General features: G+C 45.4%; 1 protein-coding gene across 1 annotated transcript; it reads right to left on the reverse strand.

Moving 5' to 3' along the window:
• Positions 1-7,449: 7,449 nt before the first annotated feature.
• Positions 7,450-8,385, reverse strand: LOC138674756 (olfactory receptor 1f45-like). Its single transcript, XM_069762573.1, has one exon. It carries the CDS (start codon positions 8,383-8,385, stop codon positions 7,450-7,452), a length of 936 nt encoding a protein of 311 aa, XP_069618674.1.
• Between the last annotated feature and the right edge of the window lie 8,047 nt (positions 8,386-16,432).

A 16,432-nucleotide genomic window follows, 5' to 3' on the forward strand; every position in this document is an offset into this window, starting at 1 on the left:
ACCGCACTTGGAATTTTTTTCCCGTTTTCTAGTACACGACATGCTAAAACCAATGATGTCGTTCAAAAGTACAACTCGTCCCGCAAAAAATAAGCCCTCACATGGCCAAATTGACGGAAAAATAAAAAAGTTATGGCTCTGGGAATGAGGGGAGCGAAAAACGAACACGGAAAAACGAAAAATCCCCCGGTCATGAAGGGGTTAAATAGGATCATTTTGACACCAAGAACGTGAATTTTGGTTCAGTAATATTTGAACTGTGTCCCTCTGAAGGGAGCGGAGCCGGAGCCTGAGGTGATTTACAGCCTGGTCCAAAATGTTTGCTGCTGAAACATGAAAACTAGAGTGATGGTAGAATTCACAGAAGACTAAGAATACACCCGGTATTTATCCTGTCTCTCTCGGTACTGTTGTGCCTGTGAATCTGGGCTTTTCTGTTGTTGCGAGGAAAGACGCTGCTGTGGAGAGAACGGTGAGGCGCTGAGGTGGGAGGCGACATAGTGCGGCATTAGACGCGCCCTGCCTCGGGGCTGACGCCATCTTTCCCAGCCTTCCATTCAAAGACTCAGCAACAGAGAACACAGACAGCTCCTGACAGACTGCAGGTTGGTAACAGTAAATTTAATTTACAAAGCGACTATTAAGTAACACTAAAAGTGAATGCTGGATCTCTGCAGTATAAGAGCAGGACCCCAGAGGAATAATGGACTCCTGCCTCTATCATTGACTTCCTCTTCCTATTCTTCATTGAAGCTACTAGGATTGTGTTTACTCGTTGTACCTAGAAAGGAACTGGAGTGTTCACAGCGGGGAGCTACAGAGACTCACCAACTTGTGGAACTCGGATAATTCAGCACTAGACATTTAAAGACCCTGGTTATATTAGAAGAATTACAGGACAATATTGCAATTTAAAATGTAGATCAAGCTTGTAGAGCTCCTTGGTAACAGAATATTTAGAAGGTACCGGAATAAGCTACTCTCATATTGACATAGAGTGGGTAAGGTAATATAAGGTGCTCTCTTACTAAGTGCTGGTAGAAGACATTGAGTTCATTCTAATGTTGTTCTGGTGAAAAATTTCTAGTTCCTTTTGCTGAAGGAGGTAATACCTAGGTGGACAAGAATATTGCAGATCATTTGGTACTTTTATGCACCCCGACGGAAAAGTGTATAAGATTGTGTGAGTTTCCTAACAATAAGTGGTCTTAAAATAGACAGGAGACTTAACCTACTACATAGTTTAATAGCTCATAGACCTGCCCTTAAGATGTTAGGGACTGGCGGAACGCACCAAGAATCAGATGTTATGGTATTAGGTGCGTTTGCAGTCCGAGGTCCACCGTGCAGGTAAAAGACCCTGCTGCTAGTAAGACGGACTATATGGCGGTACTAAGTATACACATGGGTTAACTTCACCCTGCGTGAAGGAAGCGATCCTGTTGCATCACAGGACCGCAGTACCGCACATAAAGCGCGAGCAAGAAGTCAGCGGACTCAACCCCTACACAGGATTGAAGTCCGACTAGACACTTGCTGGCACAACACCGCAACTGAATGTGTCAGAGGAACATAAATAATAATATTAAGGCACAAAAGTGCGTGCGGTGCCGCACTGACGGACGCCACTAACCACCCAGGCTTGGGTCAGGAAAGCGCTGAGCAAGCGCACAGCGCCGTACTGGTGGACACAGCAACTGGTAGCTGTAATGTGTGTTTCGTGCTGTTGGATAAGTCGGGCGCTAGATAGCAAACATACACCTTCCGCGAACAGACATTCAATAGGGAGGGTTATTTAAAGAGCGACTTTCACTCACAACACACACACATATTTACAAGACAATACTAGCGCATGGCCGTGCGGTCATGCGCAGTTTATATAGCTGCAGCACAGGAAACAGCTACAGAAGTTTTGCCCTTTCAGGACCTGCCAAAAGGACCAATGGGATGTGCTGCAGTATCTGAGCATGTGACCCTCGATCTCCAACGGGAGATCCTGCCCTGAGCATGCTCAGACAGAGAAAAGCAGGAATTAGATCCAGAAACGTCCACTCGCCGCTGCCCAGCACTGGCTTCAATGGCAGAAGCAGGAAAAGCAACAGTAACTCTTCGCACAGAGTCAGACTGAGCGAGACGCTGGGATCGACGTCCCTGCTGAGCAGACTCCACTGCGGCTGGAGAAGAATGGGAGACCGCAGCGGAGATGGATCGAAATTCCCCCTGTGCAGCAGAGGAAACTCGACTCCTAACATAAGATCTATCATTTTTCAGTGGTTATATAAACAAAATACTAAGCTTCATTATGGAATCAGGTGGAGCTAAACCTAAATCTTCTAATAAAAGAGGAGAACACTCTATTAATAGAGCAAAAAACTCAAAAGGGAAAGAAACCCCACGACAAATGACATGGAACCCTACTGAAGATGCACAAAATCTGCTTAGCTCTCCAAGGTCTAAAGAGGAATCATTTATTAAGGCAGACAAATTTTCCACAATACCCATTTTTAATAAAACCTCAAAAAATGGAAATGATATGAATCACATAGTGTCAAAATCCTGTCCTCAAAGTACTACTAATAGACAACATGATGCTACTTTGGAGAGCAACACATCGGAAAGTTTGGATCTCTCAAACACTACTAAAAGGAAAGGTTCAGACTCCAGAGCCCCAGATAAGAACTTCTTAAATGCTGATTCAGATAGCGTATTGGACAAGTTCTCCCCCAACATAAGTCCAAATAAACAATGTCCCAAAAAAATACGCTCAGAGATTACTAGTCCACCAGTCACTCCATTCCCTGTTATAAGTTATGAGGATTTTCTCTCCTCAGATAGACAAGTAACAGAAGGCCTCATGGTGAGACTATGCAAATCTTTCAATGACTCCATTCAGTTGGGTTTCGAAGCTCATAAAAAAACGCTCCAGGAAATGCAGAGTTCTTTCTCTCAAAGATTAGAAGACAATGAAAAAAGAATCTCAGAGGTTGAGACAAAAACTAATTACCTCTTAGATGAAAACACTGTCTTTAACAAAAAATTCTCACTCCGAAGATCAAACTTACAGACTTAGAAGACAGGAACAGACGCAATCATTTAAAAATAAGAGGGGTTCTGAAAGCATAATACAGAACGATATCGCTAGTTACATTAAAAAGCTATTTAAAAAAGCTATCCCAAAATTATTGGATCTAGACCTCACTATAGACAGGATCCATAGGCTCCCACGAACAAAGAATATTGCTCCAGACAAACCAAAGGACATAATATTACATATGCATTTTTTTGAAACCAAACAAAAAATACTGAGTTATGTTAGAGATAAGGGTACTTTTCCAGACCCGTATGTAAATATAAAAATCTTTACCGACCTTTCCAAAGCGACGACGGAGGCTAGAAGGGATTTCAGAGAGGTTACCACAAAACTGAGATCTATAGGAGTATTACATAGATGGGGATTCCCAAAAAATTTTTGGTTAGCACAGGGGCAAAACTACCCCATTATACACTCCGGAAGAAGGAATACGTTTTATTTCTTCCCTTCAGGGGGTCCACAATAATAAAGATAATGGCTGAAGCTCTAAATTAATGGATAACTTGTTTCAATCTGATTCCTCAAATAATAGTGGTTGCCATTTTATTCAACAAATAGATCAGTTTAATTAATACATGGGTATGTCACGGGTTCGTGCCTATTTTATTTTGCCCCCAAAGTAGGAGAGACATCACTTTAGGTGGTATCCTCCAGGGGAATTCACAAATTTGTATTCCCTTCCTAGCCCTGATGTGCGCCCAGTGTGCTGCCTTATTTATTTGACTGCATATGTGTTGGTGACTCTAGGTTCAGCACCTGTTCACACTTAAGGTACCTTCACACTGAGCGACTTTAGAATGATAACGATAGCGATCCTTGACGTTGCAGCGTCCTGGATAGCGATATCGTTGTGTTTGACACGCAGCAGCGATCAGGATCCTGCTGTGAGATCGGTGGTCGGAGCTAGAAGGCCAGAACTTTATTTAGTCGCTGGATCACCCGCAGACATCACTGAATCTGCGTGTGGGACGCCGATCCAGCGATGTTTTCACTGGTAACCAGGGTAAACATCGGGTTACTAAGCGCAGGGCCGCGCTTAGTAACCCGATATTTACCCTGGTTACCTAAAAAAAAAAAAAAACACTACATACTTACATTCCGGTGTCTGTCGCGTCCCTCGCTGTCAGATTCCCGCACTGACTGTGAGGGCCGGCCGTAAAGCAGAGCACAGCGGTGACATAACAGCTGTGCTTTACGGCCGGCGCTCACAGTCAGTGCGGGAAGCTGACTGCGAGGGACGCGACAGACACCGGAATGTAAGTATGTAGTGTTTTTTTTTTTTTTTAGGTAACCAGGGTAAATATCGGGTTACTAAGCGTGGCCCTGCGCTTAGTAAACCGATGTTTACCCTGGTTACCTGGGGACCTCGGCATTGTTGGTCGCTGGAGAGCTGTCTATGTGACAGCTCTCCAGCGACCACACAGCGACGCTGCAGCGATCGGCATCATTGTCTATATCGCTGCAGCGTCGCTTAATGTGATGGTACCCTTAGTCTATGTTGGATGTGACGGTCAGTATTTTGAAGTTTGTATTCATTAGCCCTCTGACTGAGCACTCCTCCTTTTAGCCACAGGTGTTTTTAATCACAGCAGGACCACTACCCCTCCACAGAGAGAGAGATTTTTAGTCAAAGAGAGGACTCACATTAGGTTTCCATTCAGATGAAGACTTTATTCGCAGAGAGGACAGGCATTGTTAGGCCCTTTTATATGAGAAATGCCTTATAGTGGCTAAAAGATACACATAAATTGGCCCTATTTATGCGCTAAACTTTCTAATTTTTTATATTTCTAGTGCATTAATGCAATTCAATTTTCATGTTTTATGTTTGCAGGTTTTGATGAAGTACAACATGTCATGAGAAAACAATGTCAGAATCACCGGGATCCGTTGAAGCGTTCCAGAGTTATAACCTCATAAAGGGACAGTGGTCAGAATTGCAAAAATTAGCCCGGTCATTAACGTGCAAACCACCCTTGGGGGTAAAGTGGTTAATGATATATTTTAAGACATGGGGGTCAGTGAGTTCTCAAGTCCACTGGTTCGAGACAACATAGACAAGGGATCATCCCACTGTATGCCCACTCTCTTTGAGGGTAAGGGTAAAACAGTATGGCAATTATTTGTTGAACCACTGACAAACAATAATATATAGAACAGTCCCAACAACTACCCAAGATGGTGCAAATTACAGTCTCACCCTTCAGCTGAGACACCAGGATAACAGCAGCTGTGACTTCAGAGCTTCTAGGGCCAATTAGCCCACCTGCGACATGCACAGAGAGGAGCTAACGACAACCTTAGGAAGCTGACGAAGAGCAGTCCATTATTGTACAAGGTCAGGTGACCTGATTGTTGCAAACAGGATTCTCCAAATGTCTTTGAAGGTTCAGTTATGGTCAAAGAAGCAGCTCTGCACTTTTTCAGTTGGAGCTATGATGCCATGTCTACTGTAATGTACAGTCTCTCTAAACACAATGAGATCCTCCTTCTTATAGTTCACAACTTCTCATTCAGGCATTCCTCCACAGCCTTGGCAAATGGTGGAAGGAGGCCATCCATCACTGCTGCAGTGTTCAAACAACATCCATAGATTGTCCTTCATATGTGGAGAACACCAATGGGTCATCATCATATTAACAAACATTGTTCACTATTCATGTTTCGCAAAGATAGTAAAAACAATACTAGTACTGCAATACTAGGACAGATACAATAACTAATCAGCAGACGGTCAACGAATGGCAGCTATTGAACATTAATTTAATTGGCAATAGAATTCAACATTAATTCTCACTTAAACTCAAGCTTGTGGTCATTAATGACATAACACATCTGGATAATTAGGAATAAATGCTGTGTCGTCACAATATGTGAAAACTCAACATGTTCCTCTATCCATTGTTACAGGGCAAATTATCTTTCCGACAAGCAAGTTTACACCAAATATAGAAAGAAAAAAAAATGTTTGCACCACTCAAATGTAAGAAATCCAGTATTTTCCTTTCAATTCATAGAAAGGAATGAGGTTTAACAATGATAAATGTAAGGTTATACTCACATGGGAAGAAGGAATCAATGTCACCATTACACACTGAATGGGAAACCACTGGGTAAATCTGACAGGGAGAAGGACTTGGGGATCCTAGTTAATGATAAACTTACCTGGAGCAGCCAGTGCCAGGCAGCAGCTGCCAAGGCAAACAGGATCATGGGGTGCATTAAAAGAGGTCTGGATACACATGATGAGAGCATTATACTGCCTCTGTACAAATCCCTAGTTAGACCGCACATGGAGTACTGTGTCCAGTTTTGGGCACCGGTGCTCAGGAAGGATATAATGGAACTAGAGAGAGTACAAAGGAGGGCAACAAAATTAATAAAGGGGATGGGAGAACTACAATACCCAGATAGATTAGCGAAATTAGGATTATTTAGTCTAGAAAAAAGACGACTGAGGGGCGATCTAATAACCATGTATAAGTATATAAGGGGACAATACAAATATCTCGCTGAGGATCTGTTTATACCAAGGAAGGTGACGGGCACAAGGGGGCATTCTTTGCGTCTGGAGGAGAGAAGGTTTTTCCACCAACATAGAAGAGGATTCTTTACTGTTAGGGCAGTGAGAATCTGGAATTGCTTGCCTGAGGAGGTGGTGATGGCGAACTCAGTCGAGGGGTTCAAGAGAGGCCTGGATGTCTTCCTGGAGCAGAACAATATTGTATCATACAATTAGGTTCTGTAGAAGGACGTAGATCTGGGGATTTATTATGATGGAATATAGGCTGAACTGGATGGACAAATGTCTTTTTTCGGCCTTACTAACTATGTTACTATGTTACTATGTAAAGATGTCTTGCACTATTTGGAAAGTTGCTGATACATTTCATATCATTAAGGCTCTGCATGTTGAAGCAAGAAATGAATAAATCTCCCAAATTTTAAATTTAGGAGAGTCAATCGAATTTGGCCTGGAAATAGGATTCACAACATTATTATATGTGAAATAAAGGTGCCTGAAGGCCATTAATAGTTATTACCTAAGTTTTGATATCTGTCCACATCCTAGTGCAGAATCGGTAGGAGCGTTGGTCATGTGATGGGTGAAGACGGCATATTATTTTATTGTGTTAACTTCTTCCCGGCCCTAAAACGTTGATCAGCCAGAAGCAATATTGTTGAATTCAAAGAAATCAAATCATAAAAATAGTGGATTCTGACCAACCTTTTTTTGTGAAATTTGAAGTTAATTTAATGCTTTACTTATCTTTTAATGGTTTGATAATAGTGCTTTGGTTAATGATTTGATTGATTGTTGAATAAGGCCTTCAGATATTACCAGTGAGCTGAACATTTCAATTCATTTTGATTAATAAAAAGTATCTCATCTTTTGCATAGCTCTCCTAATCTCATTGTTCCTCAGACTGTAGATAATAGGATTCATCAATGGTGTAACTACTATATACAACAGGGATCTGTATTTGTTGGTATTGGATGAGCTCTCATCAGATGGAGTCATGTAGACTGCGATTAGGCTGCCGTAATATGCACATACTGTGGTCAGGTGGGAGCTACATGTGGAGAAGGCTTTTCTTCTACCATGAGAAATGTTAAGGATCGTAAAGAAAATGCAAAAGTAGGTAACAATGATAAAAACAAATGGGAAAGAAAGCATAAAGATGCCATAAACAAATTCTTGCAACATTACATTGGAAATATCTGAAGTGGCTAATTCTATTAAGGGACCAAGGTCACAATAGAAATGGTCCATGTGATTCAAGCCACAGAAGTTAAACTGAATAATAACAAAGAGCTCACTTGACATAGACATAGTAACCAAAAACCAGGCTCCGATAACAAGTCGAAGGCATAGATCTGGACTTATTAGTGAGGAATATCGTAACGGATGACAAATGGCCAAATACCGATCATAAGACATGATGGCAATGAGGAAACATTGAACAGAGCAAAATATACCAAAGAAATAAAGCTGTGTCATACAACCCCAAAAGGACAAAACTCCTTCCTCAAAAAACATAATGCCTAACACCATGGGGATAATGCAGGTGGCCAGTAAGACATCTGCTATGGATAAATGCTTCAGTAAGAAAAACATTGGAGTTTTGAGTTGGTCAATGATGGTCACTAGAAGGATAATGAGAAGATTCCCTCCCAGTATACATATGTAACTCAGGGTAAGCAGAAGGAATAGAAGAGGTTTGTATTTGGAAAGACTTTGGAATCCAAGAAGACGTATCTGAGTGACTTGTGTCTGATTCACATCACACATCATTTATGTATCAATAAATATTCAAGAACTATTTTCTCTATAAAGTCTGGGAATGTAGCCCACTCAAAACAAAGGAATATATTATACTTAGCGATGGTTTTCATTATTAGCAGAGGATAAATAGAATTTTGGGATATTTTCTTCGGTGAAATGATATCTTCGCATTGTTGGCTCTTCTGATGTAAAGGCGAAATGTTCCAGACGTTCCCATATTTTATAGTCTCAGAAGAACATAGAAAATGCCCACAGGATCCTGATAATCACCCTCAAGTGAATGTTCTAGACAAAAGAGACTGGATGTTTATATGAATTGATAGTTATCTTGCCTTCAGAGAATTTTGGTATAAAAGCTGTCAGGGTTTGTATGCTAAATACCCACATTGTGTAAACTTACAAAAATATAAAGTACTTTACTATATATGAAATGCAGTTTGATAGTTTTAAGCAGGATTGTCAAGAATTAAGCAATTGAAAATTATTTAAAATTTAGAAGTGTTAATAGTTTATTTTTGTCAAATAACAAAATGCAAAGTGAATTAACAAAAGAGAAATATAAATCAAATTGATTTTTGAGGTTACCAAACTTTGCCTTCCAAATAGGATCAAAGCATTAAATTTTACAGGGACATTTCCACATAGTTCTTGAAGGAAGCTGGCCAGGAGGTTGTTCCAAGCATCCTGGAGAAGCATCTACAAATCTTCTATGGACTTAAGGTACCTTCACACTCAGCAACTTTACAACGAGAACGACAACGATCCGTGACGTTGCAGCGTCCTGGATAGCGATCTCGTTGTGTTTGACACGCAGCAGCGATCTGGATCCCGCTGTGATATCGCTGGTCGTAGCTAGAAGGCCAGAACTTTATTTGGTCCTCAGATCAGCGTGTATCCTCGTGTTTGACAGCAAAAGCAATGATGCCTGCAATGATTTACATGGAGCTAACGACCTGTGAAGACCTGTGAGAACGATAAGTGAGTAACCCTTACGTCACTGGATCGCTCCTGCATCGTTCTGGAGCTGCTGTGTTTGACATCTCTGCAGCAACCTAAACAGCGACGCTCCAGCGATCTGCTCGTTGTCTATATCGCTGCAGCGTCTCTGAGTGTGAAGGTACCTTAACTGTAGGTTTGCACACATTCTTCTGTCTTTTTAAAGAATCCCACAACAAATAGGATGATGTTGAGATCAGAGATCGGTTGGGGCCATATCATCACTTTCAGAAAGCCTTGTTTTTCTTATGCTTAAGATCATTTTCCATGCTCGTTCTTCATGATATCGGCTGCATGTTAGGGACAGCTATTATGCTAAATAAATTAATTTGTACCAATCAGATGACTTTCTTGTACTATTAAACCCTTAACAACCAAGGGTGGTTTGCACGTTAATGACCGGGCCAATTTTACAGTTCTGACCACTCTCTCTTTACGTGGTTATAACTCTGGAACACTTCAACGGATCCTGATGATTCTCAGAATTTTTTTTCATGACATATTGTACTTCATGATAGTAGTAAAATTTCTTTGATATTACCTGCATTTATTTTTGAAAAAAGGAAATTTGGCAACAATTTTGAAAATTTTGAAATTTTCCAACTTTGAATTGAATTTTTATGCCCTTAAAATACAGAGATATGTCTGTTAGGAGTCGAGTTTCCTCTGCTGCACAGGGGGAATCTCGATCCGTGTCTGCTGCGGTCTCCCATTCGGTATCGGCCGCAGTGGGCTCTGCTCAGCGGAGACGTCGCTCCCAGCGTCTCGCTGGGGCTGATTCGGTGCATAGGGTCACTACTGCCTTTTCTGGCTTTCCTATGGTACCCTGCACTGATCTGCGGCGAGCGAGCCTCTCTGGGACTAAGTCCTTGTTTACTCACACTGAGCATGCCCAGGGCAGGGTCTCCCACTGGAGGTCGAGGGCCACATGTTCGGTCACATGCTCAGGTGCTGCAGTACATTCCATTGGTCCTTCTGGAAGGTCCTGAAAGGGCAAAACATGCTCAGGTACTGCAGCACTTTCCATTGGTCCTTCTGGAAGGTCCTGAAAGGGCAAAAACTTCAGTAGCAGCTTCCTGTGCTGCAACTATATAAACTGCGCATGACCGCATGGCCATGCGCTAGTATTGTCTTTTGCTATATGCTTTGCGCCAATGTGGTCATGTGTTTGTATGTGTTCAGGGACCCGGCTGAAATAAGCCCCTAGAATGCTGGCACCTCCGGCGAGGAGATTGTGTATAAATGTGTTCAGGGACCCGGCTGAAATAAGCCCCTAGAATGCTGGCTCCTCCGACGAGGAGATTGAGTATACATGCATGACCACTCACTGCTCACATCTGGGTAGTTGGCCTGTGCCTCTGTGAAAGTCTAACAGGGCACAGAGCTCACCTCTCGCGGTTACTCTGTGAAGCTAACAGAGTTAGTATATACCGCCATATAGAGCCGCCATTATTTAGCAGCAGGTACTTTCCTGCACGGTGGATCCCGGGTTGCGAACGCACCAATTCCTTTTAATAAACAATATATTTGGTGCGTTCCGCCAACCCTAACAGTATACTATCGCCAGGATCTGGCTAAGTAATGGCGGATGAACAGCAATTGCAGGGGTACATCCAGCTGCTGGAGGGCCGGTTGGCGTCTCTTGAGCGTGCAACCTCGGCGGTGGATGTTACCGCAATAGCTGTTCAGGCTGCTAGCGTGGCTGCAGCAGCTTTACCCACTGCCACCTCTGTTCCGACTCTATCTCACCTTCCTTTGCCTGAGAAATACTCTGGGGACAGTAAGTCCTGTAGGGGTTTCGTGAGCCAATGTGGTATACACCTCGAGCTTCTGGCTGCACGTTTCCCTACTGAGCGGGCAAAGGTGGGATTCATAATCTCTCTCCTGTCGGACAGAGCGTTGGAGTGGGCTATGCCGCTGTGGGAGCGCAACGATCATGTGGTGCGGAGTGTTCCTAGGTTTCTGGACACTCTGAAACAGGTCTTTTTAGGACCTCAAGTAACCCATGATACAGCGCTCCAGCTGCTGGCTTTGACTCAGGGTTCAACCATGGTCAGCCATTTTGCTGTTCACTTCCGGACATTAGCGTCTGAGTTGGAATGGCCAGATAAAACCCTCATTCCCGTATTTTGGAGGGGGCTGGCTGACCATGTGAAGGACGCTTTGGCCACTAGGGAGATTCCCGCCACACTGGAGGAGCTCATAGCCGTATCTACTCGTATTGACCTCCGTTTTAACGAGCGGAGGTTGGAGCAAGCCCAGTGTAGGCAGAGGTTTCGGCTGGCTCCCACCTTCGCCAAACCTTTGGAATCTCCAGTCCAGGCATCCGAGTCACATGAGGCCTTAGAGGTGACACGAGCGGGATCCAAGTCTCAGTCTGCCCGTGCACATAAGGTCCGTCATGTTTGCCAGCAGTCAGGACACCTTGCCTCCAAGGGTCCTCAGTGGTCGGGGAAACATCAGCGTCTAGTGGCAGTTGGAGGAGGTACACTAGACACGGCGACGTTTGCCTCAAAGTTGTCCTTCAAGGGGACAATTACCATAGGCCCATCCACTCTTATGGTCGAGCTATGCGTGGATTCTGGGGCAGAGGGTAACTTTATGTCTTCCGCTTTTGCCCAGAGTCACGCAATACCCTTATTGATGCTCGCCAAGCCGGTAACCGTTCGAGTGGTAAATGGGTCAACACTACCTTCACAGCTTACCCACCAAACCATTCCTTTCACGCTATCTGTGTCTCCATCACATCAGGAGATAATCTCCCTATTAGTCATTCCTGAGGGAATTGATGAGGTCCTGTTGGGGATACCATGGCTTCGCTACCATTCTCCTCATATTGAGTGGTCCTCTGGGAGAATTTTGGGTTGGAGTAAATCTTGCGAGGGTAGATGTCTGAGGGAGTGCGTTCAGGTTGCTACTACACAGGTACCCGCAGATCTTTCCTCTCTCCCCAAGCACTATTTCTGTACAAATCCCTAGTTAGACCGCACATGGAGTACTGTGTCCAGTTTTGGGCACCGGTGCTCAGGAAGGATATAATGGAACTTGAGAGAGTACAAAGGAGGGCAACAAAATTAATAAAGGGGATGGGAGAACTACAATACCCAGATAGATTAGCGAAATTAGGATTATTTAGTCTAGAAAAAAGACGACTGAGGGGCGATCTAATAACCATGTATAAGTATATAAGGGGACAATACAAATATCTCGCTGAGGATCTGTTTATACCAAGGAAGGTGACGGGCACAAGGGGGCATTCTTTGCGTCTGGAGGAGAGAAGGTTTTTCCACCAACATAGAAGAGGATTCTTTACTGTTAGGGCAGTGAGAATCTGGAATTGCTTGCCTGAGGAGGTGGTGATGGCGAACTCAGTTGAGGGGTTCAAGAGAGGCCTGGATGTCTTCCTGGAGCAGAACAATATTGTATCATACAATTATTAGGTTCTGTAGAAGGACGTAGATCTGGGTATTTATTATGATGGAATATAGGCTGAACTGGATGGACAAATGTCTTTTTTCGGCCTTACTAACTATGTTACTATGTTACTATGTTACTATTGACCCTATGCAGACGTGTTCTCCAAAAGAGCTGCGGAGACCCTTCCGCCTCACCGCCCCTATGACTGTCCTATTGACCTCTTGCCTGGTGCTGAGCCTCCCCGGGGTCGAGTCTATCCGTTATCTCTCCTGGAGACGGAGGCAATGTCCCAGTACATCCAGGAGAATCTGGCAAGAGGATTCATTAGGAAGTCAGTGTAACCGGCAGGGGCAGGGTTCTTCTTCGTACAGAAGAAGACTGGAGACTTACGTCCATGCATAGACTACAGGGGTCTTAACGCCATCAGCGTTAAGAACAAGTACCCACTGCCCCTGATATCTGAGCTGTTTGATAGGCTACGGGGAGCGAGGGTATTTACAAAGTTAGATCTGCGGGGTGCTTACAACCTGATTCGCATCCGTGAGGGGGATGAATGGAAGACGGCTTTTAACACCAGGGATGGGCACTATGAATATCTGGTGATGCCCTTCGGGCTCTGTAATGCCCCAGCCGTTTTCCAAGACTTTGTGAACGACATCTTCCGGGATATGCTCACCACCTCGGTCGTAGTCTATCTGGATGATATTCTCATCTTCTCTCCAGATATTGACTCCCATCGGAGAGATGTTCGCAAAGTCTTCGACCTCTTACGGGCAAACTCCCTCTACGCCAAGTTGGAGAAGTGTGTGTTTGAGCAGGAGTCCTTGCCTTTCCTTGGTTATATCATCTCTGCCCAGGGTTTGGCTATGGATCCTGCCAAGCTACAGGCTGTAATGGACTAGCAAGAACCCCATTCTCTTAAAGCGGTGCAGCGCTTTATGGGGTTCATTAATTACTATCGCCAGTTCATTCCACACTTCTCAACTTTGGTAGCTCCCTTGGTTGCCCTCACCAAGAAGGGAGCAAATCCCAAGTTGTGGTCAGAGGAGGTCTCCAAAGCCTTTCTCTCGATCAAGTCACACTTCGCTAGCGCTCCCATCCTACATCGCCCCGATGTTGATAAGCCATTTATCTTGGAGGTGGATGCCTCATCCGTTGGTGCTGGAGCAGTCCTTTTCCAAAAGGATGCTCAAGGTCGGAAGCATCCTTGCTTCTTCTTCTCCAAGACCTTCACACCAGCGGAGAGGAATTATTCCATCGGGGACAGGGAGTTGCTGGCCATGAAGTTGGCTTTTTCGGAGTGGAGACATCTCTTGGAGGGAGCTCGCTTTCCCTTCCAAGTCTTCACTGACCACAAGAACTTGGTGTATCTGCAAACGGCCCAGCGGCTGAATTCTCGCCAGGCTAGATGGTCCCTGTTCTTCTCCCGGTTCCATTTTACTCTCCATTTCCTCTCCGGGGAGAAGAACGTTCGTGCTGACGCTCTCTCCCGCTCCGTGGTGTCATCGGAGGAGGAGGAGGAGGAGGAACCTCGGCTTATTGTCCCTTCTGAGAGCCTGAGAACTATAGCTCCGGTTTCGCTAGAGTCTGTGCCCCCGGGCAAGACTTTCGTACCAGCTAACTTGCGACCGGAGGTTCTCTCTTGGGCTCACTCCTCCAGAGTGGGTGGGCATTTTGGGACTAAGAGGACATCTGAGCTTCTGGCGAGAACATACTGGTGGCCGCATATGGCCCGAGATGTCAAGGACTATATTCAGGCGTGCGTTTCTTGCGCCCAGAATCGGTCTCCTCGGCAACGGCCTGCTGGGTTGCTTTACCCTCTACCGGTGGCAGACAGGCCCTGGGAGATGGTCGGGATGGACTTTGTGGTGGGTCTACCCAAGTCGCGTGGCTGCTCCATTATTTGGGTTGTCACCGACCATTTCTCTAAGATGTTGCATTTGGTGCCGCTTCCTCGGTTACCCTCAGCACGGGCCTTGACGGTGTTGTTCATTAAACACGTTTTCCGTTTGCATGGTATGCCTGATAAGATTATCAGCGATCGGGGTCCCCAGTTCGCATCTCGGTTTTGGAGAGAGCTCTGCCGTTTACTCAGCATAGAGTTAAACCTCTCCTCTGCATACCATCCCGAGACGAATGGGTTGGTGGAGAGAACCAACCAGACTCTGGTGACATATTTGCGACATTTCGTCTCTGTTAGGCAGGATGACTGGGCATCTTTGCTACCTTGGGCGGAATTTGCCCTGAACAACGCCGTAGCCGATTCCACTGGTCAAACTCCTTTTCTCCTTAATTACGGCCAGCATCCGCGTGTCCCTGTGCCCATGCCCATGCCCGTGTCATCCACCGATTCTAGGGTGGCAGACTGGGCGGTGGAGGCACGTGACATCTGGGACCGCACACAGGATGTCATCCGGGCCTCCAAGGAGAGAATGAGGGTTTCGGCTGATACACACCGGCGCCCCGCTTCGGTCTTTGCTCCTGGCGACTTAGTGTGGCTCTCCGCCCGTAACATCAGGCTGCCAGTTGAGTCCACTAAGTTTGCTCCTCGCTACATTGGCCCGTTTAAGGTTCTGGAACAGGTCAACCCTGTGGTCTACCGTTTGGCTATTCCTCCACGCCTTGGTATCACCGATACTTTCCACGTTTCCCTCTTAAAGCCCGTTCATTTGTCCCGGTTTTCCGAGTCATCTGCTGGGACATCGGGTTCATCCACGGATGAGTTTGAGGTGAATGCTATTGTGGGGTGCAAGGTGGTACGTGTCAAGAAATTTTATCTGGTGGACTGGAAGGGTCACGGCCCAGAGGATAGAACCTGGGAGCCTGTGGAGCACATTCGGGCTCCGCTGCTTATCGCAGCTTTTGAGCGTAGTGAGGCTCAAGGAGGGGGGGGCTCTAGGAGGGGGGTAATGTTAGGAGTCGAGTTTCCTCTGCTGCACAGGGGGAATCTCGATCCGTGTCTGCTGTGGTCTCCCATTCGGTATCAGCGGCAGTGGGCTCTGCTTAGCGGAGACGTCGCTCCAAGCATCTCGCTGGGGCTGATTCGGTGCATAGGGTCACTACTGCCTTTTCTGGCTTTCCTATGGTACCCTGCACTGATCTGCGGCGAGCGAGCCTCTCTGGGACTAAGTCCTTGTTTACTCACACTGTGCATGCCCAGGGCAGGGTCTCCCATTGGAGGTTGAGGGCCACATGTTCGGTCACATGCTCAGGTGCTGCAGTACATTCCATTGGTCCTTCTGGAAGGTCCTGAAAGGGCAAAACATGCTCAGGTACTGCAGCACTTTCCATTGGTCCTTCTGGAAGGTCCTGAAAGGGCAAAAACTTCAGTAGCAGCTTCCTGTGCTGCAACTATATAAACTGCGCATGACCGCACGGCCATGTGTTTGTATGTGTCAGGGACCCGACTGAAATAAGCCCCTAGAATGCTGGCACCTCCGGCGAGGAGATTGTGTATAAATGTGTTCAGGGACCCGGCTGAAATAAGCCCCTAGAATGCTGGCTCCTCCGGCGAAGAGATTGAGTATGCATGCATGACCACTCACTGCGCACATCTGGGTAGTTGGCCTGTGCCTCTGTGAAAGTCTAACAGGGCACAGAGCTCACCTCTCGCGGTTACTCTGTGAAGCTAACAGAGTTA

The sequence above is a fragment of the Ranitomeya imitator genome, chromosome 4, assembly GCF_032444005.1.
Source record: "Ranitomeya imitator isolate aRanImi1 chromosome 4, aRanImi1.pri, whole genome shotgun sequence".
Lineage (NCBI taxonomy): Eukaryota > Metazoa > Chordata > Amphibia > Anura > Dendrobatidae > Ranitomeya > Ranitomeya imitator.

Bases quoted from the DNA above. Each gene is read 5' to 3' on its own strand.
- LOC138674756 (XM_069762573.1), bottom strand. From the start codon at position 8,385: ATGTGTGATGTGAATCAGACACAAGTCACTCAGATACGTCTTCTTGGA.